This window comes from Anopheles coustani, chromosome 3 (assembly GCF_943734705.1).
Source record: "Anopheles coustani chromosome 3, idAnoCousDA_361_x.2, whole genome shotgun sequence".
NCBI classification, from domain to species: domain Eukaryota; kingdom Metazoa; phylum Arthropoda; class Insecta; order Diptera; family Culicidae; genus Anopheles; species Anopheles coustani.
This window is the reverse complement of record NC_071288.1, coordinates 13881449-13905509: the sequence shown is the minus strand read 5'-3', so window position 1 is coordinate 13905509 and position 24061 is coordinate 13881449. Positions and strand designations below refer to the sequence as shown.

General features: G+C 42.8%; 8 protein-coding genes across 10 annotated transcripts; 4 read left to right on the top strand and 4 right to left on the bottom strand.

Moving 5' to 3' along the window:
* Window positions 1–80: 80 nt before the first annotated feature.
* On the bottom strand, window positions 81–1977 carry LOC131271534 (uncharacterized). Its single transcript, XM_058272995.1, has 3 exons — window positions 1967–1977; window positions 1878–1901; window positions 81–330 (listed from the first exon to the last, which is right to left on the bottom strand). The coding sequence occupies exons 1-3, from the start codon at window positions 1975–1977 to the stop codon at window positions 81–83; spliced, it is 285 nt and encodes a 94-aa protein (XP_058128978.1).
* A 195-nt stretch (window positions 1978–2172) lies between these two features.
* Window positions 2173–2903, bottom strand: LOC131271524 (uncharacterized). The gene is made up of 2 exons (XM_058272982.1): window positions 2818–2903; window positions 2173–2755 (listed from the first exon to the last, which is right to left on the bottom strand). The coding sequence occupies exons 1-2, from the start codon at window positions 2901–2903 to the stop codon at window positions 2173–2175; spliced, it is 669 nt and encodes a 222-aa protein (XP_058128965.1).
* Window positions 2904–8867: 5964 nt separating this feature from the next.
* On the top strand, window positions 8868–10203 carry LOC131259901 (transcription factor SPT20 homolog). Its single transcript, XM_058261510.1, has 3 exons — window positions 8868–8888; window positions 9262–9323; window positions 9393–10203. Exons 1-3 carry the CDS (start codon window positions 8868–8870, stop codon window positions 10201–10203), a joined length of 894 nt encoding a protein of 297 aa, XP_058117493.1.
* Window positions 10204–11565: 1362 nt separating this feature from the next.
* On the bottom strand, window positions 11566–11841 carry LOC131271516 (uncharacterized). Its single transcript, XM_058272970.1, has one exon. The coding sequence runs from the start codon at window positions 11839–11841 to the stop codon at window positions 11566–11568; it is 276 nt and encodes a 91-aa protein (XP_058128953.1).
* Window positions 11842–14803: 2962 nt separating this feature from the next.
* LOC131259643 (uncharacterized) lies at window positions 14804–16265 on the top strand. Its single transcript, XM_058261182.1, has 3 exons — window positions 14804–14821; window positions 15759–15811; window positions 15998–16265. The coding sequence occupies exons 1-3, from the start codon at window positions 14804–14806 to the stop codon at window positions 16263–16265; spliced, it is 339 nt and encodes a 112-aa protein (XP_058117165.1).
* A 2882-nt stretch (window positions 16266–19147) lies between these two features.
* Window positions 19148–20182, top strand: LOC131271416 (transmembrane protein 208). 2 transcript variants are annotated; one of them, XM_058272834.1, is made up of 4 exons: window positions 19148–19272; window positions 19341–19496; window positions 19570–19706; window positions 19787–20182. In XM_058272834.1, exons 1-4 carry the CDS (start codon window positions 19267–19269, stop codon window positions 20007–20009), a joined length of 522 nt encoding a protein of 173 aa, XP_058128817.1. In that variant the 5' UTR covers window positions 19148–19266; the 3' UTR covers window positions 20010–20182. The 2 variants fall into 2 exon arrangements, with proteins under 2 accessions (XP_058128817.1, XP_058128816.1); XM_058272833.1 differs by having other exon boundaries at window positions 19195–19272; window positions 19338–19496.
* On the bottom strand, window positions 20167–22129 carry LOC131271415 (palmitoyltransferase ZDHHC3). Of its 2 annotated transcripts, none has more exons than XM_058272831.1 (6): window positions 21836–22129; window positions 21660–21703; window positions 21429–21570; window positions 20689–20910; window positions 20403–20615; window positions 20167–20322 (listed from the first exon to the last, which is right to left on the bottom strand). In XM_058272831.1, the coding sequence occupies exons 1-6, from the start codon at window positions 21914–21916 to the stop codon at window positions 20167–20169; spliced, it is 858 nt and encodes a 285-aa protein (XP_058128814.1). In that variant the 5' UTR covers window positions 21917–22129. The 2 variants fall into 2 exon arrangements, with proteins under 2 accessions (XP_058128814.1, XP_058128815.1); XM_058272832.1 differs by having other exon boundaries at window positions 21656–21703; window positions 21836–21895.
* Window positions 22130–22481: 352 nt separating this feature from the next.
* On the top strand, window positions 22482–24009 carry LOC131260071 (protein CDV3 homolog). Its single transcript, XM_058261732.1, has 3 exons — window positions 22482–22755; window positions 22938–23228; window positions 23390–24009. Exons 1-3 carry the CDS (start codon window positions 22579–22581, stop codon window positions 23603–23605), a joined length of 684 nt encoding a protein of 227 aa, XP_058117715.1. The 5' UTR covers window positions 22482–22578; the 3' UTR covers window positions 23606–24009.
* Window positions 24010–24061: the final 52 nt, after the last annotated feature.

Here is a 24061-nt window from a genome sequence, read left to right as displayed (position 1 = left end):
TTTCTCAGTAGTCATCCTCTGTAATAGAACGAACGAATGTTGTAAGTCCTCGAGTAGTCCTTTACTGGAGACCCACTGGCTTACCGTAAAATCTGCATCTTCGCCAGATACTCCATCGGGGCCATTCCTTGGCCGTGCTTGTCTAGGCTGTAGCCCAGCAGCTTGTAGTCCGTCTGCTGGAACGTGCGATGGTGGATGGGCTTCACGCGTGTCTTCGTCATGTGCACATTCTTGTAGGTGATCGGGACGTGAAACACCAACCGATCGCCGGCGATCGCTGGTTCTACGTAGCGCACGATGCAAAGGACTAACAGGAGCAGCATGAACAATTGCTACGTTTTGGAAACAGAACTTCAATCAATTAGAAAAGACTTGTAGTTGTAGACTCTTCTGGAACCTACCACGAACTGTTTCATGGTAAACTTGATTTTCCTAAACACTTTCTTCCACCAGAGCTCCGGAACTGTTCGGTCACTTCAGCTCTTCGCGGCAACCTGCAGATTTGCTTTGATGGCTGATTTGCATCCCATGGGTACATTTATACCCCCGTTCCGGACCCAACGGAACAAAGCTACCTACCACACAAGACCAGCTCCTTCGATGCGCTGTTGAGAGGAAATTTAAGATGCATGTCCGGTGATACATTTCAAAATCTCACCCTCTCGCCCCGTTAGGAAGGGTCGGATGACGCGCGAGACATCAAACTTTTCGATTAATGCAGCTACATTGTTCCGCACCGACGAGGGAGGTCGGACACTTGCAGGCAGCACTCCCAACAGCTTCAACTTCATTGAGGTTGTCTTGGCGACCTTCGGAAGGAAAGGGAAAAAGCAGATCGTCATCCACCGGGCCGGAACTTCCCGCCACTTTCGATTGACTCGTTCCCCTCAGGTCAATCTTGAGCGTTAGCCTGTAAGAGATGTTGTTATGCTTCACCGTGACACTGCTACTTTTGTATTTTTCAAACACACGCTATACCCTTTCTGTGAGGCCACGGTCAGGTGCACCGCCCGACAAGAGGGGTTACGTCTATACTTGCATAACTGCATTTAACGAAATGGAAAATGACAAACTGGTCGATCGAACAGAACGTGCACCGAGTCGTGAGTAAACCGATCAGGTGAAACTAATGTGTTTAGCGTGGTACAACATAATTATTTTACCTTTGAACAAACTAGACCTTAGCTACGTGTATGATGGTGCAATTATGTTGGTACACTTTACCTTTACCTGTAACAAGCAACAATTGAACTTCAATTATCAACTTTACTGCGGCTGCAACTCGATTCGCTATAATCAGGGAACCTGTGTATTTTAAATTAATTACATGTTAAAGCAGCTAAGATTACTTCATTAAAATCCTTATTACTGCAATTATGTAACGACATAACATGTATTATTAATTTCAAAAATAATTCAAAAAATGGTAAAATTGTACGGAATGTTAAATGCAATTGATTCGTAGGAGGGCATAAAGAAATGATATTGAGGATCCTTCTCCAAAAAACAAGCCAATAAGCAATATGCTACATTTGTGTATGCTACAATTTACGTTTATTTGACATAGGTTTAATGTTACTTGTTGTCATGAGGCGGCGTATAAATTGAATGTAACTGTTCATCTCCACATAGCGAACTCTCCTCCGTCGAACTGTCGAACTCAGTTCCCGCAACAGCTGGGAAACTCGTAGGAAACTGGCAGGAAACTCTTGACAGCACTAGCAAAGCCCCTCGTTCTGACGTTTAATAACTGACGGATTAAGAAGAAGCGAAGAAGACAGAAACAAATGTGTGTCCACTTAGCGAACTCGGGAAACTCGAAACTCCATACAAATTTGACAGGAGTTTCACCAGAGTTTCCTATGAGTTCGCTATGTGGAGATGAACAGTAATGTGATAATCTGTCTTACAATCTTTTTTAATTGTAATTATTTTTTATCGCCATCATATTTTTCATTCACTTTGCATTAGGTTCATTCAGATACAAACAGGCAACGTTATTCTACTTCGATGACTGTTTTGAGTTGTTAAATAATTTAAATCATATGCAACCACGGTTAAGAAACAGAAAGCTAATTATTTTATTTAAATATTGTCGTATTGTTTAACTATATCAGACTATTGAATGTGGTATGAATATTAGCAACTCGGTTATAAATCCTGCCGCTAGCTCTACAGCCCGCCGTAGGTTTTAAAGTCCTTCTTCTTCTTTTTCGACTTTTTCATCGGCAGCGGCTGATCAGCGGCGTCCGATGGCTTCACACCGAACGATTTATCCCAGTCCCAGCCCATGCTCGAAAGGTACTTGGTTTGCGCAAAGTTCGGCAACTGCATTGCCTCCTGCAGCATCAGCTGGTCGGAGAGTTTCCGCTGCTGCCGATAGTAATCGCGCAGATAGTCCGCCTCCGAGGTGGCCGACTCCCCGAGCGCCGAGGACGAGGGCGTCTCGAGGTTCCGGTAGCGCATCATCAGCTCCTGCGCCAGCTGGGACGATAGCTTCTCCTGCACCATTGACGAAAAGGCAGCCGCCATTGCGGACGTCGGTGCGAGGGGTGGAGCGGGGGCAGGCATAGCGCCCGACGGTATCCACATGCTGGCTGGGTCGATCAGTTGCTGGTGCTGGGGCTGTTGTTGCTCCGGGAAGGTCGGTGGCATTTCCTGGACGATCTTTTTCGGATGGTACACGTGCATGTACTTCGTCTTGACGTGCACGTGGCGGTTGATGATCTCCGGTACGTGCAGCTTGATGTGTACGCTGTGGGAAGTTGATAGATTACGATGGTGTGTTGTATGCAGAACGTTCCTCCGAACACTCACTGCTCCGTATCCTCGTCGCCATAGCACCGGTCGCGCAGAAGCGTTGCGAACACACCGAGACTGAGGACAACCTGTTGCAAATTCATACCGAATTCGTTTACACTACGAAGCGACGATACAATGCTGCTGTGCCCTGTTCAACTTGCGCACTGCCCAAACGACACTGACCATTGGGGTGGACAAAGATTTGCTTTAAATACAACCATTACAACCAGATCCTGCGAGATGCCGGGAATGTTCGTGCACGAAATGGAGCGACCAAACGCCAGCCAACCAAGCCGTCCGTTGTCAAGCGTTTTGTTTCTTGCAATCGATAGCCTGACACTGCTCTGGTAGTCGGTACTCTTGCACACAATCGGTATTAAATGTCATCATCTTCGTACAACTTCCGCTTGTTTGATATTTATTTTCACTTCCACTCGCTTTGCTCGCGGTATGCGGGGTTTCTTTGTTTAAAGTTGATACCAATTGCTAATGATATGTACTTAACAAAACCTGATTGCATAATTTCACTCTTTGCAAGATTTTTTTGTCAACATTCAGTCACGAGAGATATGTCGGTTCAGAAAATATATTTTCTTTACTCATTAGCTATATCACATAAGAAACTATTAACAGAAGGAAGGTGCATTTACCGAATTGTATATATTGTCTATCTATCAAAAACTTTAGCAAATGAAGGTTGTTAAACTATGGAGAAATCGTTTAGAAACGTGTTATGATATTGTAGTTTTAGTAATTTTATACACATTTTGAAATATTTTTAACGAAATTGTTTTCTTTGCTACCTTAAAATAAGAACGGTATCCCTCTGATGAGAGACACTAAGGGGATCAAGTCGTAAAATAATCACCGAAACGTGTTCGATCGTTTTAAAACGGCCACTTTACAGCGTGTTATTAGAAATGTAGGTTTATTTCGTTACAGGCCATAAGCACAATAGTTTAAATTCACTTTTTATGTGCTTGTATCGACATCTACCATAAACGGAACATTCAAGGCTCGGTTTACGTCCCACCTTTGGTCCATCCAATCATATTCTACCGATTTGAGGGAATTCTAAGAGGATCGGCTCGGGAGAAGGAATCGAATAAAGCGGATTTAATGCGTGAAGAAAAGAGATACGATGGATGCAACTTTCTATTTACCACTCCTGACTTCCGTTCCTGGCGGCCCCATCTTCTGGAACGCAACCGTAACACTTAAGTTCGACGATTATGGGACTTTGACAGGGAAATATATTTATTGTAACCGATCCACACGATGAGTCAAACGTTTTCACCTGGTGAGCCTAGGGAGTAGCTATAATCCGCCGACAGGACGTTTTGGAAAAATGCTTGTTGAGCAGTCATCGAACAGCTTAAGTGACACACATAAAGTAGGAAATCAGCGGTAGCCGAATCGGCTTACGGGAAGATTTATACTAAAAAGAATATCTCAGAATGGTGGGCAGAACGATCCTAATGAACAGGGTAAGATCAACTGGTAACTGTAACTGTTGATTGAAAATTTAAAATTTAAATTCGACCACGCTATAGAAAGGGCATTATGGTTCATTACATAGAGTTTTGTAGCATGCGGCTTTAGGGCTAGGGCTTGATTAGTCACGAGAGCTACACTTATGGAGGGTGTAAGGCACGCGAGACTTATTTTTCGAAAAGCACCTCCGGTCCCGGACCGGTCGCAAAGGTTCGTGACTGACCCGACGAGCAAGTCTCCTCCACTGTGCAGTATGATCGTTGAACCTGTCGTTTTATGAAAGAGAAAGTCGACCACTTCAAACAGCAGTATTTCTCTCATAACAAACCTTCTTTAATGTAAAAATTATCCTGAAACTTATCAATAAATGTATCTATAAACGATGTGAAATCCAAACTTGCTGTCGTATAAATTTTCAATGAATCTTCCCAGGTCGTTGAACTCTACCGGGACCCCAAACCCTAAACCCAATAATGATTGAGGGCTCGTTCGATCGAAAGGTAATAACAAGCTAGACCAGCAACGCTGTCAGCGCAAGGTCCATCGGACCCGTTCCACACGAAGCAAACGGATTAGAATCCCTGCGATCCTGCAAGGGCAAGAGCAAAGGAATAAAAGGAAATAAAATGAACCAAATAAAAACTAAAAATCTATCATGAAAAAAAGGTTGACCTGTCGCCCGGCGCGGGGGAAACCATTCGAGGTCGTTCCGATCAGTAAGGGGCTCGAAATAGAACAGAGACCCACATTTTTAGACCTCGGACAGATAATATCTTAATCTCTATCCTTCGAGCTCGCTTCGTTTCAATTTACTCGGCCTTACCGGCTAATTTTCCCGGCTGCAGTGTCCGTTTTCGACTTACGCTGTGCTGGGCGGGATGGGTGTCCCTGCACCCTTTGATGTAGGAATCCCGTCCGACAGCATTTTTCGTTGTATTTCCTCCGCCCAGTGGTCGGATTCTTTTCTGTCTGGCAGGAAGGCGAACCCTTTTCACATCGAGCAGTCGGCGATGTCACTCGAGGAGGGTGAAAGTGAGTGAAGGTGTGTGTATATGTTTGTGTGTGCATGGAAATGATAACGTTTTTCTGCTTAGCAAACCTGGCTTCGGTAAAGCAACGCGACAACAGGTTTAGGGCTCGGCAGTTAAATCTGTCTTCGATCTCGAGCGAATAACCTGTGTTCTAATTCTGACTGATGATCGGCCATTTTTTGATCCTGTACGTGTTATTAACTCACTCTAGTACCAATGAACATCAGAGTATTTCGATTGTTGGTTGTTAGAAAGTTAAGCTTCTCATGTTTCACCGAATGCGTAAGCTCGTAAATAAGCAACAAATTCTATTCGACTTAACCGTCAGATTAAAAATTCTTTTCGCTTATTGCTTCAACAATACTTCTTTATTGCCTCGACATCAATTGTTAAACAAACTAGAACACATAGAATATGTTCATGATCATAACTGAATGCAACAACATGCAAGAAACACATTAAATAAAGAAAATAAGTAAAAAGTAAAAAGTAAATTTTATTTCTTTTGTATGACATAAAATATATGCAAAAAAAATATGAAAAACCACTTCAGTATTTTATTAAACATACTTATTAATATTTTTTTGGATGTGCCACAGATATGAAGACCTACTTAACCTACTGCTTATGAAATCAAATCTGTTTTGAAAGGTCTCTTTCGCTGGAGTGTTTAATGTGTTATGAAAGTTACATTAAATTACGGGTTCAGGCAAACAACAACCATTTTGGAGTCGTCCTCAAACGAAAGATAATATATTTGAACCTGTCGATCATTTCCATGAAGGAAGTGAGTCGTCGAAAAAAGCAGATCATCTTTGTCTTATGCTAGTAACAAACGCATACGTTTACGTTAACACGTTACGTTCGTGAACTTGAACTTGATCTGCACTAAAGTCGTCGGCTTGTTTCGTGCTGTTGTTTTGATTTCATCATCCATCAGCTCTGAGAACATAATTATCTCCGTAATAGTTACGATGTCGACCGACGATGACTTACTTAGCCCCGGATTCTTCTCTGCGAATCAATCTCCACTTTCTCCCGCATATAATCAATTTTCGATCTGCCCCTCCTCGAAACTACGTTCGTTCAAGTTTTGGATCGCATTCTAAACCAACGTGAAAACAAAAACAATCCCACTAAACACACGCCGACACTCCGAAACGCACAGCGCATTGATTGTCCCATTCCCGGTGTATAATTAATGGATCAAATCAAATCACTTTCCTCCGGAGACGGCATGATTCGATTTGGGGAAAAACCCTCGTCAACGATGGGAAGGGAGCTTGAGAGTAAGGGGGCAAATCATACTGGCGCTTGCTTAAAAAGCTGTATCAAGCCCTCCCCGTGTGTATTTTTCTAATGGTTTTGTTTTAAATTCTCTCACCGGGAAGCTAAAGGCATTGCAACCGCGAAATCTCGTTTGAAACCGAAAGGCTTCAACGAAGGGGAAATCCAAAAGTAGGCGGATAAAAACTGGAGGATGGTGGAGTGCTGGAAAGGATGCACTTCTTTACCAGAGGGACAGGCTGTAGGAAAGACAACTCCATTTCGGGTTGGCATAACATTTGCCCCGTGCGTGTGAGTTCTGATTCATCACGTAACGAACCGGGCGGTAATGGGCTTTCATCGGACCCCTTTCGAGTAGTGCCTTTCGAGGAAGCAGAGGAGTAGGGGAGAGATAAACGGAAGTGGCAGAAAACCATCAACTCATCGGCGACCGATTGGGGTCGATCCCCCGCGGGGTGGGGGAGCTTCATCTTCAGAGTGATTCCAAAGCGCGATTACCCTGAGCTTTTTCGGATTCGATGATGGATGCTGATCGATCGATCGGTTGGCTGCTCATTCACGGGGCGGCTTCAAATTTTAAGAACCTTGAAAGTGAATGACGACACGCACCAGAAAGGAAGCTGAAAGCGAACACAAACCTCCACCCAGCGGAGAATTTGTTTTTCTCTAACCCCCCTCTTTTCGAATTGGGGCTTTGTGCTTCCTCTTCAGCTAATCGAAATCCATCTGATCTCGGGAAAGTGTGGAAATCAAACATTAGGCGAACGATCAAGAGCGACCGCCATCGGGTGGACCACCTTCGATTTGACTGATTGACAAATTAGCCTATCGATAGGCGTACCGAAGTTATGTACCGGGCAAACAAAGTACAAAAAGGGAGAGCCATAATGAAAAGCGGAAAATACCTCACAGAACTCCAAGCTACCAAACCACAATGCAAGACGAACCCACACACAGCTTGGGAGATAGAATGTTTCTTTAACAACATTTATGCCGTGAAAGAAAAATCAACTCATATTTTGTGATTTATTCAATTTTTTCATGTTTATTTACGTTTGGTACTAAACAAAATTTTCTACACCATTTCTGAAGTCTTTTTGATCTAAACAAAACAAAATTATTTATCATGATGTACGAAAAAAAAAATTAAACGAGTCATAAGGTTCTGAGATTTTTCATAATATTTGCATTCTTATGTTAGAGAAGAAAGGTAAATAATTAAGTGATAAGTCCTTAGATGGTAGAATGAAAATATTTTCCAAAAATATAATCTTACTTCAGCTTCCATTTTCTACCAATTTTTGTTTTCATATACAATTTTTTTACAGTTGAACTGAAAGCAATAAATTTTGCTTTTATAGATTGTTTTATTCATTGAATTTCAAAAACACATATCCTTGCATGTCCTAGTTTATTCACTTTCAAGAATACTTAATTTTTATCTAGCTTTAGAACCGTATGTTAACCTAAAACAAAATAAACAATGCAAAGCTTGGGACTTGAGCAAGCGTTCGAACAGGTTAGTTTCGATTTTCTTCTTGGTTTGACTTTCCGGAATGTGAAATAGTTCTTTTCGTTTTTTTGTTTTATTTGTAGAGCATCCCTTAAAAGAATCAAACCGGACAAGGAGAAGCCGATGAAACCGATGAGCAGCAGGGGAGTGGAAAACGTCGGCATGTTGAACCGTGGAAAGTTGGGCACCGCCGGTATGAAAAGGAGAAAACAAAGCTAAACTATCCCGTGTCGTCCATTTCCTTCCAGTCACTAGAACGAAAGTTCCCGGGCAACGAACGGACGGGAAAGGCCACATTGGTTTCAACGGGATCAGGTTCCGAGCGGGATGAACACCTCCTGGACAAGGCGTGCGGACATAATCAAACTTTTTTTTTAAAGAACGTGGCCAAGCCGTGGGTGGGGATGAGCATTATAAATATCGCGCTGTGTAGGGCATTCTTGATCATAACGCGCTCGGTAGGACTAAAGAACGGAAGCAGACCGAAGAGTGTTTCGTGGATATCGTGAAGTTCGTAACATGATCTGGATTTGAATTTTAATGGTGTCGTATTAAGTGTTTGTGATCCGCGGCAGTAAATGGACAAATTCGGGAATTGCCAATGAAACGAACTCTACTACGCCCGTTTTTGGTGTTTTAAATTGAGTTTTAATCATAAATACTGAAGTGACTGGTGTCTTGTGGCGATTAAGTTAAAGTAACTCACCCAGAACACAGTGGCAAAAGAACAGTGAATAAAAATGCAAACTATGCAATTGTTGGTAAGGCTTCTTTCTAAAACTAGAACAACGTGAACTGAAAATAGTGTTCTACCAAAAATTCATTTCAAAAAGTATTGTGATAAAATAGTTGAAAATCGTCTGTTTCAAAGAAAGTGTTGTTCTTGTTTGCAATAGTGTAATAATTAGTACTATTAGCATAAAGGCTTTAAACAAACTCCTGTCCATTCATTTTACGTAATTTACTTTTGATATCAATAAGTTTATATTAACGAAGCTCATTACTGAATATGTACCAGATCGGATAAAGTTTAATTATACTCAACTTTTGTTAGATCTCAGAGATTGGAGATCATTTCAGGAATTCGCTTGCTAGAACCGTTTTTAATCTTAGTGTTTTGTTGTTGTTCAACAGTTTGTGCTTCTACTCTCCTCGGCTTCGGTTCGAGCCTTCTGGTGGTCCAGCAGTCAGAGCAGGTTTGTGCCGCACAGTCTCTCAACCTAACCTCTTAACCTAACCTCTACTAACTGTTCTGCCGTTCACAGTGAACCGCCTGCCACGAAACAAGTCCAGTACGTGCGTGCCTTCACCTACCAGCCGGTGGCGTTTCCTGCGCACTCTCTGCTAGCGCCACCTTCCCCATACAAATTCGTGCAGGCCAATCCGGCCACGCTCGTCGCAAACAGTGTAGCACTGGGCAAGCAGGTCACACCGGTGCAACTCAGCGCTCATCAGCAGCAGGTCCAGCAACCACAGCAGACCAGTAGTCCCTTTAGCAGCTTCTTCGGGAGTGCCTTCAGCACTGCACAGTCCAGTAGCTCGGTGCAGACACATCCGAACTCGGTATCCCAGCAGTACTCCCAGCCACCACAGCAACAGCAGCAGCAGCAGCAGCAACAACAGCAGCAGCAGCAGCAGCAACAGCAGCAACAACAGCAGCAACAGCACCTCCAGCAACAGCAGCCAGCACAACAACAACCTGTGGCACCACCGGCAACAGTGGTTACGGCCTCTCAAACGGTACAGAGCGATGTACCGAGTCCATCGCATCAGGGACCGATGACATCGGGTTTCGCTGCTACTCCTCTATCCGCACCCAGTGTTCCGTTCTACGGGCAGATCCAGCAACAGCAGCTTGGTGGCAAGTACCCTTACTTCACCATGGACCAGATACAGTACCTCTCCAGTTTGCCGGCCACCGCACCCCACACGCCTCAGGTCCAGTTCGTGCCTTGTATGTGCCCGATCGCGGTGAACGTGCAAAGTCCCGCCGCGGAGCTCGCCGACAAGCGGTTAGACGAGACGACGCCCGCCGACACGGATGTTGTTGTGCCGAGCGCGGAAAGTGAAAAGTGAGGACTCGGAAGTTCCTACTGCTAAAGATCCTTCGAGCGCCACCTCGATGGGCATATCCACATCGAACGGTGCCTTTGAGACAGCCGTGGGGCTGTTGGGAACCCTCCTGAGCTTGATTGGCATACCTCGAAAATTGTCAAACCTTCAAAGTCCTAGAAAGATCACGCTGCAGCCGGTATTGCGTCGAAGGGTTTTGTTGTGCTATTTATTTTGCGAACGTTTGTTTCATGTTGAAACTGGAAGAGTGAGTTTAATTTCCTTATCCATAGACACAATAGACACGTGTTTTTTACATCTCGTTACCAGATTGTAGACCAATTCAATTAATATACTCGATTCCAATAACCAATCTATGACACAATGTATTGCTATAAGACGATCATAAATGTTTCCCACGACATAGGACAAATGTTAAATAGTCTTATTCCAACAACTAGGCAACTTTATTATTATGACACGTTGTGCAATACAAAAAAAGGCTTCTGTAAATGCCTGCTTTGCTTTTACTGCATTCTGTCAAAATAAACTATTTTTCAATAATTACAATACGAAAATATGTATTTTATTTTGTTATGATTATTTGAATCATGTATTGTTTTAGGATAAAAAAATCACTTATTATACCATTCGATGATTATAAAACAAAAAGAGACCCTATCCCCAACAACTCGCCGCCAGAAAGTGAAATCAGACCATCACAGTTTAAATTCTTTGGCCCACTTCTAACGAGGTGATTCAGCTAAAGCGCGCTTCCTTGTTGAGAGTGCCACCTGCATTAGGCCACCGGCAGGCAGTGGGAGAAGAGGACAGAGAAATGGTGGCGTCTGGAAAATTAATCATCCACGCTAGGGGCACAAGCGTTCGACGCTGGTAATCGATTTGGGTCCCGTGTCGATGCCGAGTGCTCACCTCATCGACGCGCCATCACTTTCATTCAGGTGAACCCCAACCATCATCATCAATCATCGGTCGTTGACGAATATCAGCCAACCGGGCGTATCCTGAGCAGGTTGTCCATCTCAACCGGGAGATAATTAATGAAGAACTGATCGACGCGAGCCCGCGGGGTCAGAAGGGGGCAGTGGACCGGTGCGGATAATAGATACAATGCATATAATGCACGATTAACATCACCCAAAACGCCGGGAATTACAGGGATGCGCAGCCTTTCGCGCAAATGGATAGGAATGAAAAATGATGAACCAAATGAACTGCGCCACCGGATTGCATAACAAAGTGAAAAGTATTTTTTATTTTGAAAAAATGGTTAAATTTCAAGATCAAATCCGTGCATCACCAAACCACCTGGAAACTTACGTTCGATCGCCGTATAATCGCAACATCCAAAACTACTTGGAGTGTCTAGTCGAAATTGAACCGTCGCTTTCCATCGAACCGAAATCCGTAGGCGGCTGCATTCCGGACGTCTACCAGGGCCGGATTGCGGTGCGAGTAGAAGCTGCCGTGTGCGTGTGCCGGCCGGGAGTTGCCATTCTTAACGCCGTACATTTCCCGCGGATAGAATGCCTCGAACGTGCCCTTCGGTGGAACGATGTTGGCTATTTCCGGATCGGTCGGATCGTACGCTTTGACGGGGGAGAATTCCACCGTCACCAGTAGCAACAGCAGAAGTAGCATCCCAACATAGACGAATGATTTCATGTTGCTGCAAAGTGGTATAAGAAAGCAGAATTAGAATTTGCCTCGGAAAATGGAACAATATGGAAAGAACATGCAAGAGACTCGAGTGCCGATAGATCCCTCCCAAACTGTCCTTGGTTATAGATAAACACCAACCGGTTCTTACAAGTTTTCACGGTTACAAAGCGATTGTAGACCGACGAAAGTAGATACGTCACTGAAAACCCTCTGATATGAGCTCGTGACATCGACTAGCTAATTCCTTTGTCTCTTACTCATACCAAACGCAAGAGACTCCCTGTCAGACGCTTACGAAAGCCAAGCCTTCGTTTCACCAACTCTGCTCCCTCTTAAAATCTCTTGACGTCATTAGACTCACCGCGGTTTTTTAGATCTCCTGCCCTTTCGGCGTTGCTCGTCCCTTCCAGAACTAGCCGCGGAGCCCACCAGCAATCGTGATGGGTTAGGTTAGGGTTCCTGGAGCGGCTTTTCTCTGCGTACGCGGGACTCCGGAAGATCAGCAGCGTTTTACTGGCCGTCAGCTTCGGTCCGGTTTTGCTCCAGAGTCGCCGTACGTGTGTCGCTGGCGGGCCCGAAGTGGATTGACTACTTTCACTACAGTGCGCCCCGCTGAGCTGCGATGCTGCGTGGGGAATGTGGGAATCTGTGGGAGTAGGAACCCTGAAGACATCAAGTCGCAGCCCATGGTTTTAATGAACGGACTCGAACACATGCACGTTTGCGTATGGAAGTCGGCTAGTAGAAGCATATATACACGACGCATTGTCAAATGGTTTGGTGAGTCACAGGGACGTGTATGTCCGAGATTGTTGGACTGGATTAAATCCCTTAAGAAGTAAAAGGTTAAACTTTATATGAAGTGTGTGAATATATGTTTTTCAGCTCAAAAGTTGATAGAGCAAATTAAAAAAAAAATAGCTTCGGTCGAGAGGTATTTTTATAAAATTTCGTAGCATTGAAACAGCCACAATGGTCAGAGTTAAAAGATTCACAAGGTCTAACATCTTTTACACGCATTTCTTTTCATTTCGCGTACAGCCATTCCCTTACGCATTTCCGCTACGATCGATGTTGTTTTCGCCAACACACACCACCCTCCTCCATCCATATAATCGTCTATGGAGTTGCTCGATTAGTGGAGGCTACTTTGGATGCAAAGTTTCCGTGCCAGCTAGATGTGAAGTTGATCGTTACACTGCGTTAACAGCGATAAACAATAACGATTTTATTCCATTAACCGCTTCCTTCCGAGTGCGCAATAGTAGGAGATGTTTCGACGCAATGCAAAACGGAAACGAAATGTGTGAAATAAAATGTAAATTTAAAAAAAAAAGCACAACTTCATCAAACGAATTTGCAAAAATGGGAAGTCGAATATGAGGTGCCAATATGCATGTCTTTTCACTGATTGCTAACAAGTTTATTACCAACAAGTAACAAGTGAACGAGTCAGGAAGAAATTATTTTCTCTTCGAACTTTTTTTTCTCTAGGTTAATTATAATATTTTAATGGTCCTGTTATACACCTTCATCATTGCTCAGCGATATGCAAAAAGATAAGGAGCAAAGCCCGTCTCCTGAAAGAACAGTTGCACAGAGCGATTGATCAATACAAATGCCCAATAAACCAACCTAATCAGAGCGTGAGCATCGGCCACTGTTGCAAAATGTTACAATCGCGGGAACGACTTAATTATTCCTGATCGCCTTGCGCCTTGTGCCGTTCCAAGTTGAAGGCAAACATTAATGCATAATCGTTATATTGGACCTTTTATGCTCTCTTTGTGCGTTGGGTAACAGAAAGGCTCGCGCTCGTGTCCAAACCGTCGAGCATGCATACGCGTACACTACGTTACGTTTCCATGTCGATTCTACCCACTACGGGCCAATAGAGCTGCATTAGCATTTTTGAATGAATTATAAGAATTCTAGGGGGGCGCCTTTCTCGATGCTAAGTATTTCATAGCTATTTACTATATTACCTAAGAACGCTAAAAAAGAGCAATTTACATTCCTGCAACAATTTTTCTTGTTACCTCCTAACAACGCTATTTGTTGTTTTCGATTGAACAATTTTTTAATTTGTACAAATTTAGACCCCGAACATCCAGTGTAAGGTACAATTACAGGTTAAAAAGAAACCCGTAAAACAGGGGTGCTGCTTAAGGAGAAAAATGATGTGGTCCGTCAAGCACATGAGGTTTTTTAAGTGGACTTTAAGAACCGCTTTGAAAAGTTAATGGAATACATTTGAAGCATGAATTTTGCTCACTGTTGGCAATCACACCTAATTCCGCTTGTAGTTTTTGAAAAAAATTTGTGAGTTTTGTCTTTGGAACTTGTCGTCGCGGCACTAAATCCATACCGAATGTTCACGAATTTAAACCTGGTTTTTGCAGCCGCAAGGTAGCCTCGTGCAAAAATGTGATGCATACGACCCAAGAAAGTGCTAAGAAAACAAAAAACAATAGGTAAACCCTTCCAAAACCAAAACCAATGGAAACCTTGGAAGCCCGCTCACGAAACATACAAAATAGTTCATACATTTCCTCGATTTTCCACCACCAATGCACCACGTGCGCATGTGGGTATACGGTGAGAACGTACGTGAGCGTACAGGACGCATACCCGTTGCAGCGTTGCATGCAAACGAACGAAAGAAAGAAAGAAAGTGAAGTCATTTATAATGAGGTGGATGATGCACCGAGGGCCGTTCGTGGTGCATCAATTCTATCTGTTTTCCTTTTTCGGCGCCAAACCAGACGCATAGGTTTGCGGGTGGGGGTGTCTGTGGTGCATCGCCGTCTAGGGCCGCCTATAAAAGGCTTACCGTATCAGCAACGTTGTTCATTTATACACTATCAGTAAGCTAGTAACCAGCAAATTCGAGTTTAGATTTCAGCTAAAGGCACACACGCACATAACAAACAGACACATCATGCAGCTCCGATTGGTGGTGAGTTGTTTCGTGGTGAAAAATGTTACTAATCTTTAAAGACCATTTTTAAACGTTACTCATCGGTGTGGTCTAGTTTAATAAAATATGTATTAACAAGTGGAGCGTGTAAACAGAAGTGATTTAAAATTAATTGAAGTGATGGTAGTTTTTAGCGTGTTTTACAAGCAAATCGCTCTTTCGCTTTGCTCTCATTATGTTGAAATTTCGAGCAGTAAACGTGCTGAATATATGTTCAAATAATTAATGAATAATAACTGTTGGCAAAATATTGCCTTTCAAAAGTTTAAAGTTGGTAAAAACTAAGTGAGAGAAAGAATAGAAATGTATTACGGATTGAAAAAGTGCAAAGAGTTTATTTTTCTTCTGTATTTCATCAATCGTCCTGACTTCCAGATCATAAGAATTATGTTTGGGCGGATTGATTTCATTATGTAATGCATCATCTATGTGCAAGCAGAAAGAGGTGTGAAAAACAACACAAAATAACACAAAAACTCTTCATTCTCAACGATGCACACCGTCCTCTAATTGAAGCATGGTAGGAAAAGTTATTAATGACACTCGCAGTTGGCAGCTCCCTGCTCTTCCATTAGCGCCGTTTCCAACTGCTGCTGCCGAAAACCACCCGTCCCTCACCCTAAAAAGCTAATGAGATGAGGAACCCTGTGCAGGAATAATAGCGACGATTTATCTTACAATTTGTTACTCACCTTTTAGAAAGCGCACTTTCCGCTAACGAGCGCCTGTTTTAAACGGGCGCAAACACCTGTAGCAATAACAATCGAGCGAAGCTAATTCATTGTTATTCCTTGTTTTCACTTTTCTGTTAAAATTCCCCTCATTTTCTTTTTCCTCGTTTTTCACGGTAATCCCTTCCTACACTTTGCGTCTTGTGGCTCCCGGGGGAACAATCTGCGATCCATTTCCAACTCAGATCCTGGCGGCATTTATGCTCCTGTTCCTGCTCGTCGAATCTGCATCCGCAGGGTAAGGAACATTGAACCGCCAATTTTTCCAACACCGAAGGGGGAAAGTTCGCGAACAAACACTTCTTGAGCAAACCCCGGCGCATTTGCACCTATCTCGATGATCCGTCAATAATTTGTTTGGTTTTGTTTTTTTGTTATAATTTCTTCCATATCCATTCATTTCTACACACACTCACACACACAGCAAGCGGCGGAAAATTATCATCCACGTACCGGTCAAAGTGAAGCAGCAGAAGCACGTGCACACGGAAGTGAAAACCGTGCACCACCACCACAAGCCGACGGTCATCAAGGAGGAAAAGATCGTGAAGAAGGAGGTGCACAAGCCGGTGGTGATCAAGGAAGAGGTGGAGCACGAACATTTCCACCATCACTACAAACACGATCATCCGACGTTCGAGATCGACGGTCACGACTCGAACGGGCTTGGCTCCTCGAGCCTGATCAGCTAGGGCAGCGTAGTAGGGCTAGATGATCAGCACCACCGAACCCACCATTGCCACCGGAAATCATTATGCTTGGCGAAAAAACTAATAATTCACGTTAGCGCGGGAGAGATGGAAAGAAACAACAAACGAAACAAATGGACGAAAGAATATAAAGAAAAAAAATTATAAAAACCACTAAACTACCTAAGAGGGAGAAAAACCTCCCACATAAACATCAATAAAAGATATAAAAACATAAAAAAAAACCACTCGCCATGCTTCATCGCTCTATTACTTACCAGTATTTTTCCTCAATCTGGGCAGTTTCAGATAATCAACCAGCCTATAGGATCCGTCAATCACTTGTTGGTAATTTCACGCCCGCCCCATATCCCTCGCGCCATACACCAGTTGACTATGCGGAAACCGGCGTGCGTCCATTGAGGGACTCCCTTTCGCGGACCGGAAAAAATGGCACGGTACACGAGCACGATCGTGCGCGGTACTCGCGTTCACAAGTTCGACGTGTGTGGAGGAATTCGACCAGTGTGCCCAACGCGCATCGTATCGGTTGGCATAACGGTTCCGTTTTTCCGCCAGTTTTCACCACCAATAAATGTACGCGAACGTAATAATCACACGAATTACGGGGTCGTTGTCGAAACGTGCGTAGAGCGAAATATTATGCGCAATTATGCTGTTGGCATGGACGGCAGCATGGTGCCAATAGAAATGTAGGTTGAGCTTATCTATCGCTTCCCATCGCTAGCATGGAGGAAAGTACTCATTATTTGAAAGTAAAGGACTTTGCACGTGGTAGATAACTGATGAAGATCATCAAACATAAATAATGTGCATTGAAGTTAGGCAACAAGTAGATACATTTTATAGAGAGAGTGATTGAATTGATTGAAAGATAAGCGAAAGGGAGGGCGCTTCTGACATACTAAGTTTTTTAAACATATGAACAAATTACATCAGAAAGTAGTTTCGATATGTATCTGTATATTTAAAATATCTTTGCCACCGTGTTTGTGTTGTGTGTAGTGAACATGTGTACAAACATGTTCATTAGGATGGGCGTTTACACTTTTACCAACATATTTTGAGGAAAAATAAACTATACCAGACCACCAAGTAATAAATAATATTTATCCATGATTCGGAGCGTGCAAATAATCTAGAATATTCAAATACAGAACTATTTTACCTACATGCTACAAAACTTATTCGGCTTATAAATTCTATAACGTCCACTTAAGGGTTGAACATCTCTACGCATTAAAGCCGCAAACTGAAGGGCAAATAACAGCTCAAAATAAATTCTATAAATAGAGTCACTTGGGGTCAAGATCTGGGCTGGCTTAATTTAACTGGCAAAATTAGACCCTGTTGTCACAACTTGGCGTAACTTGCTCGTAAAAGTTTCAATTCGTGACCAATATCGAATGCCTTCTAGAAAGTAATAATTCTAATATTACTTAAGGCCATACCTTAAGGCCATGTACTTGGTTATCCTTTAAAACCCCTGTTTTAACTGTATAGTTCAATTCACACTATTCTGGCGGTGAATAACGGATCAACGATTGTTCAACGACAAATTTATGCACCAAAATTAGGTAACCATCCATCTCCTCGAGGAGGATTGAAATCAACTGACTATAGAGCAACTATGAGCTGCTACTCATTAAAAGGAAGGTGCACAGCTATATTTTAAATATGTAGAACATACCAGGCATATGAGGAACCTTGATCAATCAAAATTGGGGTCTTTTTTTTAAGTCTGTCTATTTAAAAACAAATCTACTCAACAAACGGTTTTTTTGTTTCATTTCAAACCTATTTAAAACTGATTTGAGTCTACAAACCTTGTTCAAAAAATTGTTTCATTTGACATTTCTCTTTGACAGAAAGTCACGATGTCAACAGTATAGTGATGGGGAAACTGAGTCCCTACAGGGATTCGAATCTTTCGATTCAAATCCATTTTGAGATCTGGATCTTCGAATCCGAATCCCAATCCGTCATATCATGCGTGCTTACCGATTGCCGTTAAATTTACCGATTTTTCATATTATTTGTTACTTTAACAATTATACGCTTTCACCACACTATGAATGATTGATAGCTGGCGGTGTTAACCAAAACTATGCGAAAATACCTGCCCTACTCCGGAAAGTGGTCCCCTTTTGCTAGTTGGGAAATCTAAGATGTACCTCCTTGTGCAATTGATGGCGACCGTTGTATGAATGGAGCAGAGTTGGATGCGATTGTTCTGGAGAGTAATGCCCCAATGCCCCATCTCGTTTGGTGACTTATATTTAATATCGTAAGATACTTTCGGCCCTCTTAAACCTATGTAGGGGTAAGCGGAGGGACTTATCATCATCATCATCATCATCATCAGCATCATCATCATCCTCATCATCATATGAACAAATCAATGTCGGTCTGGAAATTGTTTATCCTAATCTGAATCCCCAGAATCCGATTCAGAATTTGGTAAAAATGGTCTGGTCCTGATGAAATGGGTTTGGTTGGGTAGAACAACTCGGATAATGGACATTCTACTGTATTTCTTTGTAAAAAATAGGTTCCAGGAATTTTTCTACAGCAAAACTTGCAAATCACGCAAAAAACTCAATCTATGTCCATTGGACATTCTACCCAGCGTTCGATTTGAGTATACTTAAATCAATTACATTGTCTCTCGATCGACTCGTTATGTTACTAATTCGACTCAAATCATTGTGAGTCAATTCAAACAGTTTAGGATTAAGTCAGAATCGAATCAAATCTTTAGAATCCCTCAAATGGGATCCAAGACTTTAGAATCTGTCAGATGGGATTCGAATCTTTAGAATCCGTCAAATGGGATTCGAATCTTTAGAATCCGTCTAGGGATCGAATCTTCGAATCTTCCGAATCCCGATTCTGCCAACACTACATCAGTGATTCGCCGACGATACAAAAGAAAGTGCTGACGACGTAAAGAAGGGGACTACGCCAAATATTTATTTTCAACATGTCGGTAGGTTTGTTACTAAATGTTTCAATGAAAACTCCTACACGCAGCCATGTCTACCCTGTTCTCAGCAGCAACAAGCACCGAAGAAGAAAGCTACCAAGGGAAGCAAACAGATCGTGGAGGAAAATGTGGCTACAGTCAAGTTTTATCGGAACATGTCCCTCATCGCAACGGGTGTGCAGTTCCTCGGTTTTGCTGTCTATGCAGAACTCTCGACGCTTGCGGTGGTATGCGCCGATTGGTTTTAAAGGTATATCTTTTCTTCAATTTCAAAACTAATGTGGTCCAATTTATTTGCAGATCATGACAATACTTAGCCTTGCGGCTCACGCGAGTAGTTATTACTTCATGGCACTGATCAGCAAACCTAAACTGACCGAAAAAGGTGATATTATCGAAACTGGAACGGATTTAAACATCGAAGGCGGTATTACAGAGTAAGGAACCAACAATTGCAATTCCTCCCATCTGGCAGTACACAACATTCAAACGTTTTTTTCTATCTACTACTGCACAGACACGTAAAAGATATCGTTATCCTTACCTCGGGAACGCAACTCGTCTCGATTCTTTCGGAATACTTCTGGCTGCTGATGCTTTTCCTTCCCATACGGGCAGGTTGGCTGCTGTGGCAAACCGTTGGCAAGCAGTTCTTCCAAAAGGAAGCCGCCGAAGAGGGCCCGGTGAACGAAAAGAAGCAGAAAAAATTGCAAAGGAAAATGAACCGCGTTAGGCAATGACCACCGAAGGAGTGATAGCAAATAAAACAATACAGGAACATGGGACAAGCCTCCCGAGAGGAAGTACGCTTACACCTACATCCGTTATAGTGTTGCTTGCTGCGAGTTTGTATAATGGCGCGGTGGTTTATTTTAAGTAAATGTTGTTTTGTTTTTATTAGACTGAATATAAATAATTTTCATGTTTTGCTCTAAGTGGCTGCGTGAATGGTGAAAACCATGCGAGCGAAAAGCTTCCGAAAACAGCCTGGAAACTTTTCCAGCGCGATTTCTTGACCCACCGTGCCTCTTCTTTTTTAAGTTGTTCAATGCCCTGCGGTGATGGAAAAAGAGGAAAAAGCAATGCCGTTAATTTAATGGTAAGCAACTTTTAATTACATTAAAGCATTTTACCGTTTCGTCGGTCCAGATAGCATTCAACTGAGTACCTAGCATGATCATCGTGAAGACGGCAAATAGTAATGCCTCCAAAATGAGGAACAACAGAAGTATAACCGTTGCTGGCGGCGAATAGTTCGAACATTCTCTCCATTCATTTTTTATGCAAAGACAAAACTGATTGACAGCCAGAAATATCGAATGGATGGAAATGAATGCGATGTAAAACTGTTCAAAATCATAAAAGTAGATATCGTATGTAAAAATTTCCAGTTCGTAGATCTACGCTAAAGTTACTTACAGTAAAAAGTACAAAAAACTTCTGATTATTTTCTCCGACGCAGTTATTTATCCACGGACAGTGGTGGTCCATTTTCCGTATACACCGCTGACATACCGAACAGTGATGGGCTCGTTCCGGTTTAATACTGCAGCATTTGGGACACTTGAAGAAAACTTGTCCCTCTTGATAGCCTAGCTGCTGGATCATCTCCTTGGTGGCGTTGCCTTTCGGAACAGCACCCTAAAAATAAGTACAATGATCTTTAAGGTGCTGAACGGTATTGAGGTTTAGCATTGTTATGTATTATGTAACATTTTGATAGGAATAAAGCTTCCAAAAACGGTACCTGGATCATAAGCTATAAAGCAACCTTCCCATTTCATTGGAAGCAAAACAATATTGAAGGCTATTCTACATGAATAATCTTATGATTACTACAAAAGCTGATTTTAAGAATCATGATGATACGTCAGTAGCATAGGATTTTCTTATCACTGCTATCTTAATCGTTAGAAATTTAAGGCCGCTCAGACTTGTGCGGTATTGGAATCATAGTGCTACGCTTCGAATTGATAAAGGAATTAAGAGGTGAAAGAAGCCACCCGGCTCAAAACCTCTATAAAATATACATACTACTACTACTTGATAAAGGAACTTGGGGTTGAATTGAAAATTCATACTTTCAATAACAATTACCATTGCAATAAATGGTACGAGTAAGGTTCCAATTGACATCGTTACGAGAATCTCACACTTACCGGATCAGACAGCATTGTACGAAGGTGTGAAGCGAACGCGAGGAACGATCCGGTGTTGAATATAATAAAATTAATATACCGATATGCTTTGTAAGGATTCGGTAAAAGAATCACCATTGTGACGACGAACTCGGCGTACAATCTGCAAAAGGGTAGCATAAATAAAATCAAATTTCATCGTCGTTTAAAGAACACATTTCCATTTAAATGCAAAAAGAACGAACTACCTACATTAAACCCCAAGTTAGCAGGGCACAAATGATACCGCAAATGTCCTGCAAAGAAAGCAGAGGAAACGCAACGGACTAGAAAAAGGAGTGACGCAGAGCTATGTGGTGGGTGGCAGGCATTACAGAATTCGTAAAGGTGATTTATAACGGAACACTGCAGTAACAATTCAACGGTACCTGTACACACCAAACGCGACCGCCGCAACAGCGGTTTTGCGTTTCCTTTTCATTTCGCATCAGCATGTACTCATATTCCATAACACCGGGACAGGAAGAATGTTTTTAGTTCACAAACCAGCAAACACTAGAACTTTGTTCACGGCGATTAGGGCTCGTTGCTCGCTGCACTGCCCAATCGATAACGCGTAGAAAAGGGGCCCAAAATGGGAATATATTTACACATTACATTGGCTTCGCAATTGTTCTACTGTCGAACGCAAAGAACGAAACCAAACGCAACACCCCACAATCTTAAAGATTTTGCTAGAGGAATGGTGAATGCGGGGCACTTGACACATTGGGAAAAGAAAAAAATTAAAAAAAGTATGACAGTTCGCTTAATAAACAAATCCGCGCGAAAATACACACTTTTTTAAAACATACTTTTTAGAATATTTGCAGATATTGAGTACAAGTAATAATTATAATAAATATAAGAGCATCACAAAAATGCATCGTCCGAAAATTAGCAATTTTGTTTCTTTTCAATGTGCGTGAAGTTGGCCCCCGCTTGCTAAATTTGCTGCCAGGCGAGTTATGTCAAAATCGGATCAATTTAGCGATCCCTACCCCATATGTCATTTCACTTCTAAAATTCAGTATCGCGAGCGACACGAGGAAATTTACACACGGCCGTGCGTGCGAAATAGTGCGAATTTTCGAAGCTGTATTGTACCATTTGAAGCACTGCTGCCTTCACGATGGCCGATCTAGACGATTTCTTCGCGAAGAAAGACAAAAAGAAGGGCAAGCCCAAAAAGTTTGTCACCGCCGAGGAAATTGCCAAGCAGTTGGATGACACGTCGAAGAAGGCCGTGGAGAGTAAAATGAAAATGAAACCGATCGAACCGGCGGAGAATAAAGCAGATTCCAAGCAGGTTTGTATGGAAAAACTGTGTGCATAGGCCCACGAGCGAGGTTCTGCCCTTGTCGGCAATCACAGTGTCGCTGATTACCCTGCGCCGCCTCCCCGGTTGGCTTCGTGATTGATTATTGGTCTTCTTTTCTTCTTTCGTCGCGTCAACTTACATCGTTTCCGCCCAATGCTTGCTCCAAACAGCAAGACGACGAATGGATGGAAGTGAAGGAGCAAAAGAAAGACTACACTGGACTCAAACTGGCACAGCTGACAATAGACGATGAATCGAATCTTAACGATCCCGATCATCTGGGCGATTCAAATGATGCGAACTATGACGGGGAAGGAGGCGGAGAGGGAGGCGATCGCGATCCCACCAAGCCATGGAATAAACTAGATGCAACTGCCGCGGCACGCGCCAAAGTTCCTTCGGTTGTCGAACCGGCGGCCGCCACAAGCAATGTTTATATTAGTCCTGCTTTGAAAAATCTTGTAAGTAACATATGTGCAAATAACATCGAACACATCGTTTGTGCTCTCGATCTTACCGGAAGTTACCCCTATGTTGTGAATCGATTACTAATTCTCATTTGTTTACCTTTGTCCACACGCCTTGGAACAAAACCAAAACGTTCGCTTCACTGCCGGTACAGAGAGCCAAACAAAAGAAGGGCGCACCAGATTTAAAGAGCGAAGAATACTTCCCAACACTGGGCATGGATAAGCCGGAACCCCCGAAGCTGCCCAAGAAAGATCCTACATTCGAGGACGTCAAACACGGCGGGCGCGTAAAAGCGGTCGAGCCATCATCATCCGGCCAGGTCAGTGTCGGTAATCGGTTCACCTCGCTGAGCAACGACGCGAGCTAGGGGACCGAAGTCTGGTTCCCCAGAATCGCCTTCGTATTTTCCTCCACTCCTCTCGCTTCCGCTCTGCCGGGTTTCAAATCCTCTCCAATCTTTTTCGGTTGCATATTCAGCATCTCGGTCGATGGTCGTGTTGTTTTACTTTTTTGCACCATTCTGGTCAAAAGGGTCCCTTTGAATGGCAGTATACTTCTTTACCTATGCGGCAAGTCAAGTCCGCTGAACAAATCAACTTTGTTTCTAGAATATCCCAATTGCTTACGGCGATTTGTATTGGGTTGGTTTCGTTTGTTTTTCTGTTGCCGTTGCCCCCGCGGAATGTATAGAACACAGCTAAGGAATATAATACAATTAAAATAAAGCTAAACTGCTCCAGCAGACATTGATTTAATGACACACATTAAAAACGCGTTTCAAGTATGTTTTCCTGTTGATAGAAAAACAATCCGAGAGCAAGTC